The following is a 20,398-nucleotide window of genomic DNA, read 5'->3' on the forward strand; positions in this document are numbered from 1 at the left end:
CCTGTGGAATGGAGTCTCTCTGCTCTCTGCCTCACTTGCATTACACCAGACTCTTGATCCTTTCGGACAGAAAGCCCAAATTAACCCTTCCTTTTATAAGCTGGCCCCCTCATGATGTTTATCACAGTAACAGAAAAGTAACAAAGACAGCTTTGCTGAAAATGATTATTGAGGGAGCTGGAGAGCTGGTGCAGCGGTTAAGAGCACTGGCTACTTGCTCTTCCAGAGGTCCTGAGTTCAATTCCCAGCAACCACATGGTGGCTCACAACCATTTGTAATGGGATCCAATGCCCTCTTTGGTGTGTCTGAACACAGCTACAGTGTACTCATACACGTTAAATAAATACATCTTAAAAAAAGAAAAGAAAATGATTATTGAATGTGTGTATATGTTGTGTGCGTGATGTCTTCATGGGGCACACAACCTTGAGGTCAGAGATCAGCTTCCAGGCCAGTTACCTCTATCTGCTGAGCCTTCTCACCGTCTCATTAATATGGGTTTAAATATGTGTATCTTAATATATATGTGGTATCTGCATATTTAACACACACAGCACTGTCTTGTTATGTTTCTCCCCTCCACCTCTTCTCTACTTTTCCCTCCCATTGAAACTCTTCATCCTCCCAACAAAACCCCCTCCTTCTTTTGTTTTTGTCTTTGTGTGTTCTACTGCATTAAATTAGGACCACTTGAATGAGCATAGGTAAAGTGTTATTTATCCAAACAAGAGCAACTTACCAGTGACTACGCCATGAGGAATATGGTTGTCTTCCCAGCAACCATTAGGTGCCTATAGGTCTTCAGGGAGGGGGAGGGGTTAATGAATCTCCACCTCCATCCAGGAGGAAATGTTCATGGGGGCGGTCTTAAGCAGGTCTTACAGCCACATTGTGTCTGTCTAGTTTTATTACTTTTTTTTAAAGATAAGATGTTGTTACAGAGTCTGATGATTAGCTTCAAATTCATGAATTTGACCTTCCTGCCTCAGCTCCCAGAGTTGCTAGGGTTGCAAGCTATCGTCTACATACTGAGTGCAAGTACTTATTTATTTGTTTTCTTACTTATTCATTTATTTGAGATCGGTCTCAAATAGCAGCACACTCTGGCCTCAAACTCACTACAACTTCTGATTATCCTGCCTCTGTCTCCCAAGTCCTGGGATTGCAGGTTGTGTGCCAGGATGTCCAGTTCATGTAGTGCTAGGAATGAACCCAGGTTCATGTGTGCTTGCAGGCTAGACAAACACTTTACCAACTTAGCCTCAACCCTAGCCCTTTAAGTCATCATTGTCATTGTCTTCCTCTTCCTCCTCCTCCTCTTCCTCCTACTCTTCTTCCAAACAGGGTGTCATTATGTAGCTGTGAGTAGCCTGGAACTCACAATGTAGATCAAGGTGGTCTTGAATTCACAGAAATCGACTTGTCTCTCTGCCTCACAAGTACTGGAATTAAAGGTATATTTGCTATTAGGTCTAGCTTACGTCTCATTTTTAATGTCATTAAAATGTACTTTTCTGTGATGATACCATTCAAAAATTAATAGTCACTGGTAAGTAACATTTTTTTTGTAGATTTGTCTATTGACAAAAGACATCACTGCTCTTTAATTCATCATCCTGATGCCTTTCCCACAGTACACTGTCTCTATAAATCGTCCAAACTGATCCATTTTAATTTAAGGATGTTAATAACTTTAATCTGTACAAACCCCTTCAATTTCCTCATAACATTAAAAATAAAAACAAAATTTATGAGACTCTGGATGATGTCATTCCTGGATCCCTCTTGATACAATTCATTGTACTTTCTTTCCCCTCTTCTCTTAGCCACACTGGCTTCCATTGTTCATGTGAGCATCAAGCACACTCCTACCTCAGGTGTCCCTTTCCTTATACATGTGTGCATACTTGCATGTATGGATGGGTACCACATACATGCGTGGTACTCATGAAGGCCAGAAGAGGGTGTCAGATCTCCTGGAACTAGAGTCACAGACAGATGTGAGCTGCCACGTGGGTGCTGGGAACCAAACCCTAGCTTAGTGTATGGTGTTTTCTCCACTTAGGGCCACGGTTCTCAACTTGTGCATCGTGACCTGAGACCATTAGAAACACAGATATTGACAATTCATAACAGAAGCAAAATTACAGTTATGAAGCAACAATGCAAATAATTTTATGGTTTTGGGTCACACAACATGAGGAGCTGTGTTATAGGGTCATGGCATCAGCAAGGTTGAGAACCGCTGCTCTAGGGCCTACTGGTGTCTTAGTTAGGGGTTACTGCTGTGAACAGACACCATGACCAAAGTAACTCTTATAAAGGACAACATTTAATTGGGGCTGGCTTACAGGTTCAGAGGTTCAGTTCATGATCATCAAGGCGGGAACATGGCCATATCCAGGCAGGCATGGTGCAGGAGCTGAGAATTCTACATCTTCATCTGAAGGCTGCTAAGAGAATACTCACTTCCAGACAGCTAGGGTGAGGGTCTTAAGTCCCCACCCACAGTGACACACCTACTCCCACAAGGCCACACCTCCTAAAAGTGCGACTTCCCAGGCCAAGAACATGCAAACCATCACAACTTGGAGTCTCTTTTTAAAACTATATTCTGTGATTTATCTTTAGCAACTTAAAAAAAAAAAAGATTATACACGTGCACTTACTTGCATGTATGTATGGGTACCACGTATATGCGTGGTACTCTTGAAGGCCAGAAGAGGGTGTCAGATCTCCTGGAACTCGAGTTACAGATGTGAGCTGCCTTGTGTGTGCTGGGAACCAAACCCTAGTCCCATGCGAGAGCAAAGTATGTTAACTGCCGAGCCATCTCTCCAGCTCCGACAACATCTTATTTTCTCGTCACTCTCTGAAATTACAACATTGACTTGTCATTTGTCATGCCCACTAGGATGTGAGGTCATGTGACTAGAGATTATCTGTTTCATACATGTGTATTCCGAACATCAGAAACTCAATCATGCCTTGCATGTCTGATGTGAGGAAATCTAACTAGAAACTACTTCAGCATTGAAGAAACTTTTACTTCCTTTTTTTTTTTTTTTTTGAGCCAAGCTGTCACTCTGAAGCTCAGGCTGACCTCAAAGTCAAGGCTATCCTCCTGCTGCAGCCTCTCTGTGCTGGGACTGGCATGTGTACGTCCCATATCCAGGTTCTAAGAAAAATTAATTGCACTGCACCTTGAAAGTTAGAGCTGGTGACTGAGTGGATGGGGTGGGAATTAAAATGCCTCTCGGGTTTTTGGCAGGGGTGCAGGAGAGGATGGAGATGTCAGGAAGGTGGAGGAAGTAGATTTGTGGGCAAAAGTATAGTTTTGGACATCTGAAACTCAGGACGTCTCTGGTTTTCAAAGTGGAGGTATCACATAGATTGTTGCGTGTGTAGTTTTGCAGTAACACGACTATATTTTCTTATCGTTTAATTCATTTTTTTTTTTTGGATTTGTTCCCCCCCATCCCCCCCGAGACAGGGTTTCTTCTTGTTCCTGTTCATTGCCTCATTGGATGTTTGAGTAAACTGTCCATACCACCTGTAGATTGGATCTAGAAGGTTAAAACTGTTTCCTTATCTCTGGGCCACCTTGTCCGGGAGAGAGTGACTCCAGTCAAAGTATCAAATCCGTTCTGGTTTTTGGTGGTGCTGGGGTTGACTCTAGGGCCTCCCGCATACCAAGCCCTGAATCAGAACCGTTCTTACTGCGGCCTCACGCAGCACCCCAGCATTGCCTGAAACAATGAAGCCTCTGAAATGAAGGAGGTTTTGTTGGTCTGGACATTGAGAGGTGATACTGCTTCCTTTCCAGTGGTTTGGGGGAGTCAAATGTAGCTTCTCCAGCCGCTTCTTACATATGAATGCGTAATAAAGCTTAGAAAATACTTTCTTTTCCTCCTTAAGAAGGTTCATACATCAAGAAATCTCCGGGTGTATTTATGCCAGTGATAAAGTGAGAGAAAGAGGAGAGACATTTGAAATCTCTAGGTACAACCCCCCCCCCAATCCAAAACAGTTTGTCTGAAAGATTTTGATCATTAAAAAAAAAAAAACAGCAATTACTGGGTCGATACAGTATATCTTAGATAATTTCTACCTTTATCTAATATCTATTTCTATATATGTGAAAAAAATAAAACTAGAGTATATAGGAATGTTATTTTTGCTCTTCAAAAACTAATGGTGTCTAGATGGCTTTAATTAAGAAGACCAGAGATAAAGAAGGATACTGGGCTATACAAAGGGATGATAGAGTCACCTTGAGGGGTCTGTAAAATGCCATAGATACGAAGACATTGATCAGGATGCTGAAGGATGGAGCTCACCCGGCAGACAAGGTTGAAGTCACAGTTGTAAAAGAAGTTCAGGTTGAAGGAAATGGCACAAGATGTAGAATTTAAGTCCATAGAGTAAAGATAGTGGCTCAGCCCTATAATCCCAGCATTCCCGAGGCTGAAGCGGGGATATCGCCCAGGCCAGCCCGCATTACGGATCCTGTCTCAAAAAAAGAGAACAAGACAAGGCACTTGGGCCAGCCTTAGTGTGAGGGACTCTCAAGTAACACTCAAATTCCAGAAGCAAGAGGGCTGTCTGTGAATTAAAGTGGACATTTTTGGGTAAAGTGGTGTCTTAGTTACTGCTCTATTGCTGTGAGGACTAAGGCAATGTGTAAGAGAAAAGCATTTAGTTGCGGGCTTGCTTACAATTTGAGACGGGTAGTCCTGTGTCAGCAAATGGTGGGGAGTAGGCAGGGACAGCAATGAACAGCGGCTGGGAGCTTTACACCTTGACCCGCAGGCAGCAGGCAGCAGGCTTTGACACCTCAAAGCAAATTCCAAGGATACCATCTCTTCCAACAAAGCCACACCTCCTAGTCCTTCCCCAAAAGTCCCATGCCATAACTAAAACACTCAAATATAGGAAGGAGCCTTTGGGGCAGTTCTCTAAACCAGCACAGCACAGTCAGTGTTTCTAAAAGGTAGGCTTATCGTTTGAATCCATAGGATAAATAAAAAACGTCAGGCTCATCCTAGTTGTTGCCAACCTGCAATACTTGACTTGAGTACAAGACCATCTTATTTGGTTAGTATTTTTGGATGGTAGAGAAAAATATGGAATTACTTTTAATCATCAGTCTTCTTGGTGTCTGCCTGTGATTTGCTTAATGTTGAAGACATATCCACAATTTAATGCATATTCTTTCATTCTAAGGATTCTGTAACAAACTGTGGCGATAAATGTTGTTTTAAACTTTGGGATTTTTGGATTATGTACAACTATTATAAATTGATTTAAAGTACACCATGGGAAGCATTTATTTAAACATTTTTTTAAAATGTGTTTTGCTAAGGAGTAATGCCAGGTTGGCATCAACAGTCCGTCCTCCTTTCTCTGGGAATACAGTTCTGGGGTTTACAGTGTGTACCTAATCAGCTCGGCTAAAGACTTGTTCCTCTATGCTCTCTTTTGTAAACTTTTCCAAATCCTGTTTGGAAACTGGATACTTTACTAAGCAGTCAAGTGGTTGACGACAAAAATAAAAAGGATACAGAAATTCCATTTCTTCTAAGTCTGGCAGCAGGAAGCGGCAAAGTCCAACTCCTGAGTAGGACTTCTAATAGGTTTCTTAACGATTAATTTTAAAATCCGAATCACACGCCTAACGGTGTTTCATTTTTCTTTTTATAAAATCGCCACCTCAACTTCACAAACCCAGAAACCTCGTAAAGATGATTCATGACATTTATATATCCTATTTAATACAAGGACTGGAACTTGTAAAATAAAAGGAATCCTGGAGTCGACCTTCACACCCTTCCCAATCCATAGTAACTTCAAAGGCTCGTGGCCAGCTTTAGGCTCTTCTAATAACAGAGGCAAAGCGTTAAGTAGTTGGATAGCAACTCTGGGAAGAGGCAGCCTCGACCATCAAGAAGCCTTTGGACAGCGCCGCGTCGGACGTCAATGTCACCCAGCGCAGGCGGGGGACAGGAGTGCTGCACACGAGTGGCCCGCCGCCTCACTCAGGCCACGGGGCCGCGGCCCGGGCTCCGGAGGGCGGACTCCACGAAATCGCCGCGGGGGAGGACGAACCACACCCCTCCAGGTCCACTGCTCCCGCCAGCCGCAGCAGACGAGCGGCCGCTTGCTCCAGGAATCCGCGGAAGGGCGGGGCCAAGGGAAGCGGGTCTCTCTAGCCGCGCCCTCGAACCAGCGCTCCTTGTTCTCGATGGTACCCGCGCGACCCGCTTGTGCACGCCACTTCCGGTTCCCTTTAAAGGCCCGCGCCGCGCGACCGAGGAGCGTGAGAGCGAGTATAAAAGGGAAAGGAGAGGGCGGGCCCGTGGGGGGGTGGGGACTAGCGGTGGAAGGGGCGGAGGAGGCGCAAAGGGCGCGCTCCGGAGTCACGTGACCGGGACGCGCCGTTCTTCCGTCGGCCATTTTAGGTGGTCCGCGGCGGCGCCATTAAAGCGAGGAGGAGGCGAGAGTGGCCGCCGCTGCTACTTATTCTTTTTTAGTGCAGCCGGGGAGAGTGAGAGTGCGCGCTGCGCGAGAGTGGGAGGCGAGGGGGGCAGGCCGGGGAGAGGCGCAGGAGCCCTTTGCAGCCACGCGCGCGCCTTGTCTTGTGTGCCTCGCGAGGTAGAGCGGGCGCGCGGCGGCGGCGGGGATTACTTTGCTGCTAGTTTCGGTTCGCGGCGGCGGCGGGTGTCGTCTCGGCGGCGGCGGAGGCAGTAGCACTATGTCGGAGGAGCAGTTCGGAGGGGACGGGGCGGCGGCGGCGGCAACGGCGGCGGTAGGCGGCTCGGCCGGCGAGCAGGAGGGAGCCATGGTGGCGGCGGCGGCGCAGGGGGCAGCGGCAGCGGCGGCGGCGGGAAGCGGGAGCGGCGGCGGCTCTGCGGCCGGAGGCACCGAAGGCGGCAGCGCCGAGGCAGAGGGAGCCAAGATCGACGCCAGTAAGAACGAGGAGGATGAAGGGTGAGTAAGGGGCGGCCCCGGGCAGCCGCTCGCCAGGCCCCCTCCCCCTCCCCGCCATTAGGCCTCGCTCCCGCGATCGCCCGCCCGCCCGCCCGCAGGCCCCAGTGCAGTCGCCCGCTCGGCCGCCCCTCTTGTACCTCGGGCTCCCCCCGGGCCTGCATTTCCTCCTTCCCTGCCTGCTCGCCCCCTCCCCCATCACACACGTTTCCACCTTTAGCCGTCACCATGCTACTCCGCGGCCCGCCCTCTTTCCTCCCTCGCCGTGGGTCTCCTCCCACTGATTTAGCCGCCAGGATTTTTTCCCGCCTGTCGGAGCTTTACCTCCCTCCCCACCCCCCACGTCTCCCGGATTTCTAACCTCTTAGGCTTAAAAATGCAAACGCACAGAAAAAGCTTTTTACCAGGGTTACCGAGGCTTGTCGGGTGCTTCACCCCCACCCCGAGACGGTGCGATTATTGACACGCTCTTGCTTTGGGAAAGGCTGTAGGCTGTCCACCTCTCTTTTCTCCCGCGTCGGCCTCAGGCCAGTGGTTTTTAGCGTTTTAAATAGTTTCGTCTTAGGACTCGTTCGTTCTGTCCACTTCACGCTGTCACCACGGCACGCTCATGCAGGCCCCGCGTGTGTGCTCTAGGCAGACTGGGCCTGCCGATGTCCCCCGTCTGCTGGCGCGTTGGTCTGGCTCCGCGGGCTCCATTTAAGTCCTTCCTGGTCGATGGGGCCTGTACTTGACAGGGGCTCTTCTACCTCCTGCCTGCGGCTGCCCTTCCCCCATTCTGCCAAGTTATTCTCTCTGCACCCTTTTCGCGCCCTCAGATTCTGGGTTGCCTATTTGTACAGACTGTAGTCTTTCCTTATTTATTCTGTGCAACTAAATTTTTTACATCTCTCTCCCGCCTTTTCAATGCGCAGGAGCCTGTTTTGGTTTCTTCTCAGTCTCACCCTCTCACTATTTATTGTTCAAAGGAGCCCACTCGCCCTCTAAAATGGAATAAATCCTGTGGTGTTGAATGAATTTTTTCAGGTTTTTTTTTTTTTTAATACTAACTTGCTTCCGCTAATTGAAGTAACTTATATAGCCACCAAACTCTGCTTTTAATATGTTAAAATGCAGCCTTTGGGAGCTGAGTATCATACAGGAGATAAGGAAAAGGGGGCTCGATCCGGGTCCTTGGATTTTCTTGTTCCCCATTACAGATTGCTGATCTTGTTACCGTTTCGATACTTTTTATAATGGGGCTGTGCGTATGCAATTTTTTTTTCACTATAACCAGGAGACAGTTTTGCTGGGAAGTTTTTAAAAAGGTGTTATTTTAATCCGTGGTTTCCACTAGTAGTTAAGAGTATAAGAGTATAATTGGTAGGGATGTTGGGACAGTGAAGTACTTGGAGTATAATTAAAAAAAAATCTCAGTTCAGGCTGACTCTGCAGTCTGCTAATGGTTGTACTGGCTTTAGTGGGGAGTCAGGGGTGGGATGGGAAGTGAATTTAATGAAATGGAACTAGTATTGAAGGATATGTGGCTTAATTCGAGAAGAGAATACATGTTAAATATTTGAAGAAATTAAGTTTTTTTACATTTTGGGTTTTGCTTTCTGAATTCTGTTCTTTGGACAGAGACACCAAAATGGTTAATTGTGTAACTGGGGCAGGCTTTCTATTACCCTTGAGTTTTGAAGTTAGAAAGTAGCTAGCTGTCTTTGTAGTTGTTTTTTGTTGAACTGAAATATAAATGAATTAGTTTTTAACCCTAACAATGTCAAAAACTAAAACTAGAATTTTGATTGGTTGCTGTACCGGTTGTTAATTCCCTAGCCATTCAAACTCCTCCCCACGACACACTGAAGCAGCGACGGCACAGCGGGAAGAATGGTAAAACTTTTAAATTTTATTTCTGTCTTATAAAGATTTCAGTAGTCTTAACATGCAGAGGCTCTGTAATTTAGTTGCCCATTGAGTCCCAGGAGATATAGACATTAATACTGTAGGATGCATTTTGTGCCTGGGATGTAAGGCCTTTCTAGATACCCTAAATAATCTGGGCAAAAATGCCATTGCGTGATATATGGTTTTTGGTAATGCATGATGAGTTGACAGTTTGGCCAACCTAAACTAAATGTAATTAGTAATTTTTTTAAAATATGGGCAAACAAAAGTTACTGTATTTTCATTTAGTTTTTTATTAGGTTGGAATATTTTTGTTAAATTCTAAGCTTAATGCTAAATATAAAAGTAACTTGATAAAGATATTGCGTGTTAAAATGTTTTGCATGTTATACTAAAGTATTCTGTCAAGTAGACAGTTCCTTAAGTATTACTATGCTTTATGCAAAGTCCTGTATTTCTTTAGACAGTTCCTTAAGTATTACTATGCTTTATGCAAAGTCCTGTATTTCTTTATCAACAGTATAAATACTTTAAGCATTGTGTATATAATATTTATAGGTGGGCTAAATGTGGCTTTCCACTGCAGCTCTTATCAGATTTTTTATTTTCAGTGTGATTTGGCTGGAATGTTAATTACAGTTGGTTGACATGTGTTCTGTGGCAATGTGTTCACATTTGCATGACTTCCTTGGAGGCTGGTAGGTGGAGCATTCTTTTTATCCCACTTCTCCCTCCTGAAATGTCAGTCTCTGCCCTTAGGATGATACTTTGATTTTCCTGGGACTCCATCTGAACCATTGGAGGTTAGAAAGCCAGTACATATGTCTGCACAAACCATAGTCTATTAAATTATTTTGGATAGCATTTAAATTTTATATGGGTTTTTTTGTTTTTAACTTCCCATCTACTGATATTTGTCCAGTTTTAAGATGGAGGTAGTTTAACAGATAAAAGAAAAAAACAAAATGGAAAAAAAACAAAGCAGGGTCAGAGTGTGATATAATAAGTGCTGTTTAGATGAATATTCTGTTTTGGTGCCCACTGGGCACAGTACACTGACTGATAATGGCAGATTAAACCTTATTTGACTTGTGCTTGAACCTTAGCTGTTTGTAGTAAGTTGAATTGACCATGGTTTAGATTAGAAGGCTATTGTTTTTACTGTTTAAAAAAAAGTTCCTCTTTGTCCCTTTGTTCAGTAGCAAATGCTTGTAAAGCTTTCTGGGATCAGTTTTTTGGAGAAAGTTTGATAACTTAAATGTAACAGTCAGATAGTCAGATAGATGATGGCCAGTTCTCCACTGGCAGACTTTCTGAGGTAATAGGTTTTATTCGAGCAGTCTTGCACTTAGAAGGCATCCTTAACTCTCTTGTTTTGTGGACAGTCACACTATGTTGCCCAGGCTTAGGCTCTCTATCTTCAGCCTGCCACGTCTCAGACTGCAGGTGTGTGGCCACTCTGTGGCCAGATCTCTCCTGTGGTCCTTCCCATCCCCTCTTCCTCTGATTTGATAAATGTCCATTTACCCAACTCTGTTTCGTTGCAGATGCTAGACTTTCTGAGCAAAACACTGAAGATCTTTAAGCATACTTTTTTGTATCTATGTGTATACCCCATGTTTCTCTATTTCTACATCAGTTTAATAATGTGGTCTCTGGAGTGGAGATGAGACCAGTCAGTAGATTAGCCGTGTGAAGTTAATTTCTTAAAACATTTTGGTGTGTGGCTCCTGTTAAAGTGAAGTTTCATCCTGAAGTACTGTTTCTGAGAAAAGGTCTTCTTCATGCCTAGGCTGACCCTGTCCTAATATTCCTGTGTCCACTTCCAAGTGTCGGGACTGTAGGTAAATGCTACGCTTCCTGCTGTTCCTGCTAAAATATTTTTTAAAGATAAATGTTTGACATGTTTTATGTATTATTGTTTATTCATACATGAATAGTTATTTTTACAAAAGCACCCTTGTTCAAGATTAATGGGTTTGTTAACAGTGGCTCATTACCATAGTAAAATGGCTTCCTGGCTTACCTTTAAGATTGTGTTTAGATGTTGGGTTCATTTGTGTGTCAGTGCGCGTGGGAGGCTAGTGAGTCAGTCTGCTCTTGTTCTGTCATGTGGGTTCTGGGCATTGAGCTCTGGTCATCTTGTTGGCCACTTCATTAGCTATAACTTTTAAGATCCCTATTATTTCTTAGATATAATGAGTTGCATTGGAATTTCTCACTTTGTGAATGTGTAGTCTTTAGTGTTTCCGTTCTTTGGAGATAGGTAGTATCTGGTGAAATGTGCGTGACACATTATAAGTTTGAAGTTTAAAGAACAGTGGAAACCTAGAATACTATGACAGTCTTATAGACAGTTTTACCAGCTTAGATACGATCACTCATCATCCTCCCCTAAGCCCCGCCTCCAGATGGCTGAGTGGGAAGCATGGCCACTTCATTGAGTTGTCTGTCAGTGGGGCACTCGGCAGGGCAGTGCCACAGCTGGTCCTGTGACTGTTAGTGTGTAAGCTCAAGTGGGGATCTTGTAGGAATTGTTCCCTAGTGTTTTGGGGGGAGCTCACATATGTCTTTTTAAAATACTGGAGAGTATAATAGAAACGCCAATGTTTCTGGAACAGTTTGAACGTTGCGGGGGCGGGGGGGGGGGGCTTTTAGAGTAGTCTGCTGCCAGATTTACTGGCCTTTTAATTTAGTGAGATTGGATTTATAGGCTAAGATTGTATACTTGGAGTGTCCATATTCATTTCTTTTGGTAAAATTGGAAGCTGAACCCTTAGATTTAGGGGAAGAATATTCAACGGTTTTCCTGTCCATAATGGAGATAGATCCCAAGGCCTCTTAAGTGGGTGGGCATTGTTCTGTTTTGGGGCCATAGCTCCATCCAGGAGTACTAGGTTCCACTTGTCATCTGCAGGAGAGGATGGAATATACAGTCCTGGGATTAGGCTGGGATATCATCTAAAATCTCAGTACTTTGTTTTCCAAGACCGGATTTCACTTTTTAGCCCAGCATCACAGGGATCCTCGTACTCGGCCCACCACGGTCTGAGATTACAGACATGGAGTGCCACTACTTCAACACCTAAACTTCAACACGTTTTCTTTGGGTTTAATGACATCTTCTATATATTGTTCAGTAATTTTGCCTGGGTGGTCTGACGTGTGTATGACATCTATCTATAGTTAGGTTGGTAGATGCATGTATTTATGTACCTCATAGTTCATTTTGCTATGACTTAAGCCATTAGGGAAGATAACTAAGCGTCTTTATCCTTCATGTGATGTTAGAAGCCATGTCTGAGAACATAGACAACAGACTGGCTTCCCATGTCACTGATGGCTATATGTTTCGAATGTGCATGTTACCAAATGAAATGATGTAGAGTAGGTTGGTGTGGTCTGACTTTAGTTGTGCTTCACTGTTACAGTAAATAGGACACTAAACTGGATGCAGGAAGCCCGGGATTTGTTTCTATTATTTCCACCACTGTGGTCTAAGATAATAAATAGAATGCGTTTTTACTTGGTTTTCTGATCTGTTTGCTGGAAACAATGCTCACTGTAGGAAGATTGACTGCACGACCTGCTTTCATGTTTTGTGTGTATTTATCCAATGCCCTAGTAGTTGCTACTGGCACCGATTTACTCCTGTGGAGTAAAGGTAAGCATATTTTAGTTTCTGGAGTGTTAACTAGTATGTTCATGCTATGGACTCGAGGGTAGTTTACAGTGCAGAAGACTACTTCGTTCTAACATTTGTCTAATATTGATAGCTTTAAGTATCGGGTTCTATACTGAAATGTTTGTCTACACTTGAGACTACATAACATAAATATATTCATGGATCAGGAAATCCTCTCTATGTCTAGTCTTAAGAGACAGCCAATATACTGAAAAAGCAACTGATAAATGTTTTGGGAATGATCTTCAGGTTTTTGTTATATTAAAAAGTAATGTATTTTTAAAACATTGAAAGATGATAGGGGTTGGAGATTTGGATTGGTGGTGAAACACTTAATTTAGAGTCCTGGTTTAAAAAAAGGTAAACATCCATTCTGTTTACATTAGTGATACTTAAATTGATAACAAACAGAAAACCTCTCAGATTGTGAATAGCTAGTGATCTCAGTTAATTGAACTTAATTTAGATTAGGGAAACCCCAGTCTTTAATCTTTAGGTAAGTGGGAGTTTATTTCATAAAGTTGGAGTTTATTTAGAAAGTTGCTCTATTGGAAATACTAAGTAAAGCTCTTAAGGTTTTTTTTTTTTTTAAAGCTGTCGTGTGTTTAATTTGCTAGATGTTATGCCTGCCTTTCTTCTTTTTCTTCATATTTTTGACACAGGATCTTACTATATAGCCCTTGCTGGCCTGGGATTCACTGTGTAGACCAACTGTCCTCAAGCTTCCAAAGATTCTGCCTCTTGAAAGGAGGAAGTCTAGTTTTCCTGGGAAAACTGGGAAGATGTTTTCAATCTAGTTATCTTTTTTAGGCTGGTTGATTTAGCTTTTTTTTTTTTTTTTGAAGTTTGAGATTTAATGTAAAAGAATTTAAAATCTTGCTTTGAAAATGTTTCCTCTTTTATGTATTAATCTTGAATAATAGGATCCTTTTAAACACTTAGCTTTAAAAAGCAAATATAGAAAAAAACGGAGGAATTGCCTGTTTAATAATGGGCAGATAATATTGGCATGTAGCTATTTCTGTTTAATTTTTTTCTTTGATTAGCTAAACTTAATACAGTTTTAAATAGTTAAGTCATTTTCAAGTGCCATAAACCACATCAGATACAAGTCTTAATACTGCCATGGGTTTGTTAGGCTATTTCCAGGGTAGTTTTTCTATACATAGCATATGTATATCCTTACTGACAGTTGTCCAGTGTTAAAAAGTAAGGGCCTCATTCTTAGACATAGCATGATGACATTTAAAATAAGCCCTAATTTCTAAGGAGAATGTTCATTAATACGTGCCAGGGAGATTTAATTAGTTTACCATTGTAGCAGTTTTTTTAATATTTATTTATTTATTTGCATTTATTAGCTATTTTCTTTATTTACATTTCAAATGCTAATCCCCTCTCATTTCCCCACTGAAAAGCCCTATCCCATTCCCTCTTCCCCTCATTGTAGCATTTTAAAAGTTGAGCTTTAATGAAGAATTATGTAAGTAAGTGTTCTTGCGTAATATTGCTATAAAGGATGCCAGTGAACGGGCAGATGTGGCTGAAAAATGTATTAGGCTAACACTTGCTGTGATTTTTTTTTTGTGTAAGATAATGAGTTGTTAGAAGAGTTTAAACACTGTTTTATCTCAGAATTGGGGGTTGGAGTAATTGGAGTAAAAGCCTCATAGAGAAAGCATTTTTAAAGCCGGGCAGTGGTGTCGCACGCCTGTAATCCCAGCACTTTGGGAGGCAGAGGCAGGCGGATTTCTGAGTTCGAGGCCAGCCTGGTCTACACAGTGAGTTCCAGGACTACACACACACACACACACACACACACACACACACACACAGAGAGAGAGAGAGAGAGAGAGAGAGAGAGAGAGAGAGAGAGAGAGAGAGGAGAGAGAGGGAGAGAGCATCTTTAGATAAAATACTGAGTTTGGAGTGTTAAACATGGTGATCTCCATAGTTTGGAGAAAATTAGCTTAAGTACTTGGGATAGGATGAGGGTATTTTCTATTTTTATTTTTTTAGACAGTCAAATAGCTCAGGCTATTGATTTTCCTGTTTCAGTTTCCTAAGTGCTAGGATTATAGTCAAGGCCACCATACTAAGTAGGAGCTATTAAGGCATTTTTCATCAGCCATCATTGCTTGTTAAGTGTTTAACTGTTTACTAAGAAATCTTGGCATATATGTAGGGTAGGGAGAGGACTTCAGAAACTACATTTATATAGGCTCGTTAACTAGAGGAACTAAGGCGGATATGTCACAACCACCTGAAACACTAGTTCCAGGTGTACCTACAGTTAAACACATGACCCAAACAGAGAACATATAAGTGTGAAAGCACTTACATTGTTCAGTAGCTAATTTAAATAGACGTCTATCTTTTCTTTGGGCCATTGAAATATTTTGCTTATAAGAATAATTAAGGGATTAATCTTTAGGAGAGGTAGGTGGATCTCTGAGTTTGAGGACAGCCTGGTCTATAGAATAAGTTTCAGGACAGCCAGGGCTACACAGTAAATCCCTGTCTCCAAAAAAGAAAGAAATCAAACTTAGGCAGGCATGGTGATGCACGTGCATTATCACAGTACTCAGCACTGGGAAGGCTGAGGCAGGAAGATTGCTACAAGTTTGAGACCAGGCAGGATTACATGAGACTTCAAAAAAAAAAATACAGTGGGGGAACAAATGATCCTTGTAAAAATAAGTCCTTAATTGGGATTACTGGTTCACTCAGAACTAAGGATCACATTTAAATTTAGATTGCAGCATTAAAAATCATTTTGTTGCTACTTGAACAATTCTTTTGATAGTTTTAAATTGGCTGCTTAGAAATTTTAAAGTTCTTTTGACTTACTAAAAAAAGTGTTTACATCTCTGCAGGAGTGAATAGCAACTTGAAAGTAAACCTCTCGTTTAAGGCTCCCTATTGGACAGACAGTAGGTATTGTGCATTAAACAACATATGGCTGTATAAAGTAATCCAAATTAATATTAATATTAAGGAATCTTAGAATGAGAGGAAGTTCATGCTAGTATTCTAGAGATCCTATAGTAGGTACCCATTTGTTCATAAAGGTTAGAGGACAATCAGTAGGCTGTATACTATATAGTTAAACCTTGTGACTACAGAATAAAAACGGGGTGGATTTCATACTTCCTATTTAGTAAAGATAAAATACAATGTTGTGGGTTTTGTAATATATTGGGTTTTCTGGTTATCTGTTTGTTCAGCTTTTCTTAAAGCACAAGAAAAATCCAGTTCTTCTATGCTACTAAAATACTGATACATTTGTTAAAAGCTCAGAAGCTGTTGTATTTCACACAGGATTTGGAAAACTTACCTGCCTGGCTTTTACAGTATGGAAGGGAGATATTCATTATAGAACAGATAGTGGCTTGTTGGCAAATTGAATTGCTGGCAAACCTTAAACAAAATGTGTGAGATCCACTTTAGTCACATAGCCAGTTTCAGAGATTGACCATACTAAAGTAGCTTAATAGAGATAACAGATCCCTAGGCTGTTAAATCATGACTGTTATATTGAGGGCAGGGTGTGGTTTGTAGAAGAATATCTCACTCCTTGAAGCTAATTGTGGCAGCTCCCCTGGAGATGGAGGCTGGAGAATTCCCACCAATTTGAGGCAAGCTTGAGCTGTAGTGTAAAACCCTGTAATGGTTTTTAAACATTCCATTCAAAATAGTTGCAGATTAAAAAGAAACAATTACTGAGGGCAAGCAATACTTGAAGTAAAAAAGTGTAATACATATGTGATATATAAAAACGTTGACCAGAATGTTTAGCTTTGTTAAGGGTGGGAAAGTTTAGCCAGGCGGTGGTGGCGCATGCCTGTGATCCTAGCACTCTGGGAGGCAGAGTTGGGCGATTTCTGAGTTCGAGGCCAGCCTGGTCTACAGAGTGAATTCCAGGACAACCAGGGCTATACAGAGAAACCCAGTCTCGAAAAAACCAAATCCAAAAAACAAACAAACAAAAAAAGGGTGGGAAAAAAGTTTTGTTTTTTGCAGAGCACTTCATTAAGTCAGTTGATGAGTTGGTATGCATATCTAATATTTCAGAAAATTTCCTATCAAAAAAGAAGTTATATGACTTAAAGATAGTAGCTGCCTTATTCTATGTGTTATATTATCATTTACTTTTATTAATGAAGTATACATAACAATTTTAAATTGACATTTCCTCCACCCATTTCTTACTATGAAGTAAAAACAAATTCTGTCTTGATATTTGGTTCACTAGACAGAAATTTCTTGTTCTTTAGTACTGTCTTTTATTATAATTTTAGTTTGGTTAGCCTGAAAGTTCTAAATTGTTCAGTTATGGGGAATTTTTGTATCATAGCTGATTATTAGGTAGCAAACACAGCTGAGTTTGTTTCTGTTCTAGAACTTGATAATGGCTATCTAGCTTTGTTGTCAGTGTCTTTTCATTTTTAAAAACTTAGCATCTGCCTCACCTTTGAAAGACTGAATGTTGGCAGTGAGTTTTCATTGATGAAAGTAGTAACCTGGACCTGTAGGTAAAACACTGTTTATAGCAACAGATATTTAAACAAGCGTTATATTTTAGGAATTATATTATTTAACTGAAAGAAATGTATGTTGAGAAGTCTTAAGTTTTCCGTGGAATAAGTAGACACTTAAAATGTACATAATGGGTTTTGGTTATATTTATTTGGTTATAAAATTACTAAATGGTTATAAATCTTATTTTAGGACTAGACACTTGAGGAAGTCTTGAAAATTGGGGGCCTGCTCTATAGTATGTTCTAAGTTAGAAACCTAACTTTAAATGCAAAGTTCAGTATGCCACCTAAGAGTTCCTTTGAACTAAAAGTTAGCTTTGTTATTAGCATTAACTTAAACTTGTCAGAATACTCAGTAACATTCCAGTTACACGGCCGTGTTAGAGGGGAAGATGGATTACCGAGCAGCTCATCTCCAGAACAGGCTGTGGCAGTCTGCTACAGTCCGCAGGGTGGAGATGCTTCATGGGAAGCACCTACTTGTTTATGTCTTTGTAGAGCTCAACGTTGGAGCCTTATCCTTCCCACCCCTGTTCATGACAATCCCCCACAATTGTGAAGATGGGGAAATCTGAGCAGTTGTGTTTTTATCTCTAGTGAAAACTAGCCTTTATAGGACTAACTTTAACAATTTACTACTAAGTTTTCAGTTTGACCCTTTTAAAGAGTAAGTACAGTTTGCTTTTATTACTACTACTACTAACTTACTAATAAACAAGCAGATGTAGAAAGGATTACCACTGCTGCCAGAAACTGCTTTGGGCATTTTGTTGTATGTTCTAATGGCCTTTCCTTGCGTGTTCTCCATTTATCATTTTACAGGCCTAAACATTTATTACTTGTTAACTGAGGCCCTACGGTAATTAAATCATCTGAGTTAGTTAGAGGTCATTTAGTGGGAAATTCTTTTTGTCAGTGTGTTTACATGATTACTTTGGTCATCTTTAGGGATTTCTGCACATGATAAAGGCTAGTTGACAGTTTAGAGGACTTAGCATTTTTCCCATTTTCTATATGAGTTCTGCAAATGGGAGAACAATTAAAAGTAGAAAAGGAGTCTTGCCATAGATAGGATGCTGGGGCTGTAATGAAGATTTGATAGAATTAGAAGCTAAGATTTTATCTGTTAAACTGATATTTTATTTGGCATGCAATTATAAATATGTATATGTACGTAAATATCAGCAAATTGCTTCTTGCTCAGCATTCTACTTGAACAGAAGGAGCAGTGCTAAGTGGAACTTTACACAGTAGGGTTTGGTATGTGTCTGTGTGATAAGGATAACATTTTACTGTACTAAACAAATGCAGTTTGAAAAGGGTGTGTTACTGGCGTGTGTAAATGTAAGACAAAGTTTAATTTTCTTAACATTTTAATACTGCTTTTTGTCTTTACAGGAAAATGTTTATAGGAGGCCTTAGCTGGGACACCACAAAGAAAGATCTGAAGGACTACTTTTCCAAATTTGGTGAAGTTGTAGACTGCACTCTGAAGTTAGATCCTATCACAGGGCGATCAAGGGGTTTTGGCTTTGTGCTATTTAAAGAGTCGGAGAGTGTAGATAAGGTAGTGTGTTATATATATATTCTGATTAATGAAACCTGGAGAGTTTGATACAGTAAACTTGTGTTATTTGTTGGTACTCTTTTATAAGGAAGAAGAGATGCATTTCTTGTATTTTTTGTTGTTTGAAGCAAGGTTCTATGTAGCTTAGGCTGGCCTCAAACTATACACATGGCTGAGGGTTGCCTTGAGCCACACGCCTCTGCCGTCAAGTGTTGGGACAGCAGACGTGCCCCTGTTCTTGCCAGTATATTTTTTGGAGAGATAGATTAACAGAATTATTTACTGAGTACTTTCCATGTGTTAGCCTTTCTAAATGGAAAGTGACTTTTAAAAAGGACAGATTTGTCTGGGAGGGAGGAGGGTAACTCTTGTTCCTCTTGTTTAGTGTGTATATTGTTTATGTTCAGTCCCAAGAGGATAGAGGGGGATTTTAAAAGGCTTAATTAGTATGTTATAAATAAACAATATGACAAATTGGCAAAAAAGGACTCATTTTACAGTAATGTTAGATAGTTTTCCCCCTTTACTCTGATTCTCAGGATAGAGTAGTTCTCTCAGACAGATGTCTACAGGGTGATCAACTTTTGATTAAGTTATGATTTTGGTTCTGCAGTGAGGGGAAGTAGCGACCATTGTTTACATTGTTATCAGTTAAAGGTGATGGTTACCTAGTAATCAGTTCAATTTTTGGTGACTTTTATACTTGGGCACTAGTTTGTATTAGTTGATGTCATAATTACTCTGACTTTACAGTTAATCTTAAGCCAGTTGGCATAGTGTTGGTACATTGTGTGATTATTTTTAAGTATTTTATTTCTTAATAATAGTTAAGTTTTACATATTAAAGTGAAAAATTTAATTTCCTTAGGTCATGGATCAGAAAGAACATAAATTGAACGGGAAAGTCATTGATCCTAAAAGGGCCAAAGCCATGAAAACAAAAGAGCCCGTCAAAAAAATTTTTGTTGGTGGCCTTTCTCCAGACACACCTGAAGAAAAAATAAGAGAGTACTTCGGTGGTTTTGGTGAGGTATGTTGTGTTTTGATGCAATTTATGTCAAAATTAATGTGTGCACATTAAGTGGATTTGGCCACCTGATTTTTTCAGAGTTGAGAAATACTTTTGGTAATAAGGATATTGATAACAAGCAGATCTGAAGATTGGGTAATATTTTTTTCTTTTTGAGCATCTGTATATATAAAGTAGCAGATCAAAGATGAAACAGACACTCTCCAGCTGCAAAGAAGGTCTTATTAGGTAATGTAGGCTCTTTGAGCTTCTTTTCCTCCTTGAACTCTGGACTTAAGTCATCTTCCTGCTTCTGTCCTACATAGACTATAGGAGTGACTGTGTCTGAACTGGACAACACTCTTCTCTCAGGATTTAGTGGAAGGAAGAGAGCAGGCAGGCATTCTGAGGAGGAGGTCAAGATGAACTTACTGCGATATGGAAGGACACTTAGGGATAAGGAAGGAGTAAGGACAGACTAGTATAGCATCTTCCAACTCAAACATGTGTAAGTACAGCTTAATGAGAATGTAGTTAGTGACATGATAAGCTTCCAGTTCCTGTCATGAATTAATAATTACATCTAAGCTGAGGTATATGTGGCCTTGGTCTCCAAGGCTAGTATGCTGGCATCTCTTACTTGATTCAAATAAGAACACATGCTTTTGTGCTAGGACTTAGAAGTGGAATGCGTAATACTTATAAATACTATATACAA

At 41.1% G+C, this 20,398-nt stretch overlaps 1 protein-coding gene across 6 annotated transcripts in view; it reads left to right on the top strand.

Annotated features, from left to right (window-relative positions):
- The first annotated feature begins 6,469 nt into the window (after nucleotides 1-6,469).
- Nucleotides 6,470-20,398, top strand: part of Hnrnpd (heterogeneous nuclear ribonucleoprotein D) — an 18,008-nt gene continuing 4,079 nt past the window's right edge. For 2 of the 6 annotated variants that reach the window (XM_052198129.1, XM_052198132.1), the window contains exons 1-4: nucleotides 6,471-6,991; nucleotides 8,807-8,863; nucleotides 18,503-18,671; nucleotides 19,540-19,701. In XM_052198129.1, the coding sequence (XP_052054089.1) occupies nucleotides 6,756-6,991; nucleotides 8,807-8,863; nucleotides 18,503-18,671; nucleotides 19,540-19,701 (624 nt within the window). In that variant the 5' untranslated portion in view covers nucleotides 6,471-6,755. Of the gene's footprint in view, nucleotides 6,992-8,806; nucleotides 8,864-9,526; nucleotides 9,577-18,502; nucleotides 18,672-19,539; nucleotides 19,702-20,398 lie in introns of those variants that run through there. The other 4 variants (XR_007980138.1, XM_052198133.1, XM_052198131.1 and 1 more) reach the window with 4 other exon arrangements.

Source organism: Apodemus sylvaticus, chromosome 11, assembly GCF_947179515.1.
Source record: "Apodemus sylvaticus chromosome 11, mApoSyl1.1, whole genome shotgun sequence".
NCBI lineage: Eukaryota > Metazoa > Chordata > Mammalia > Rodentia > Muridae > Apodemus > Apodemus sylvaticus.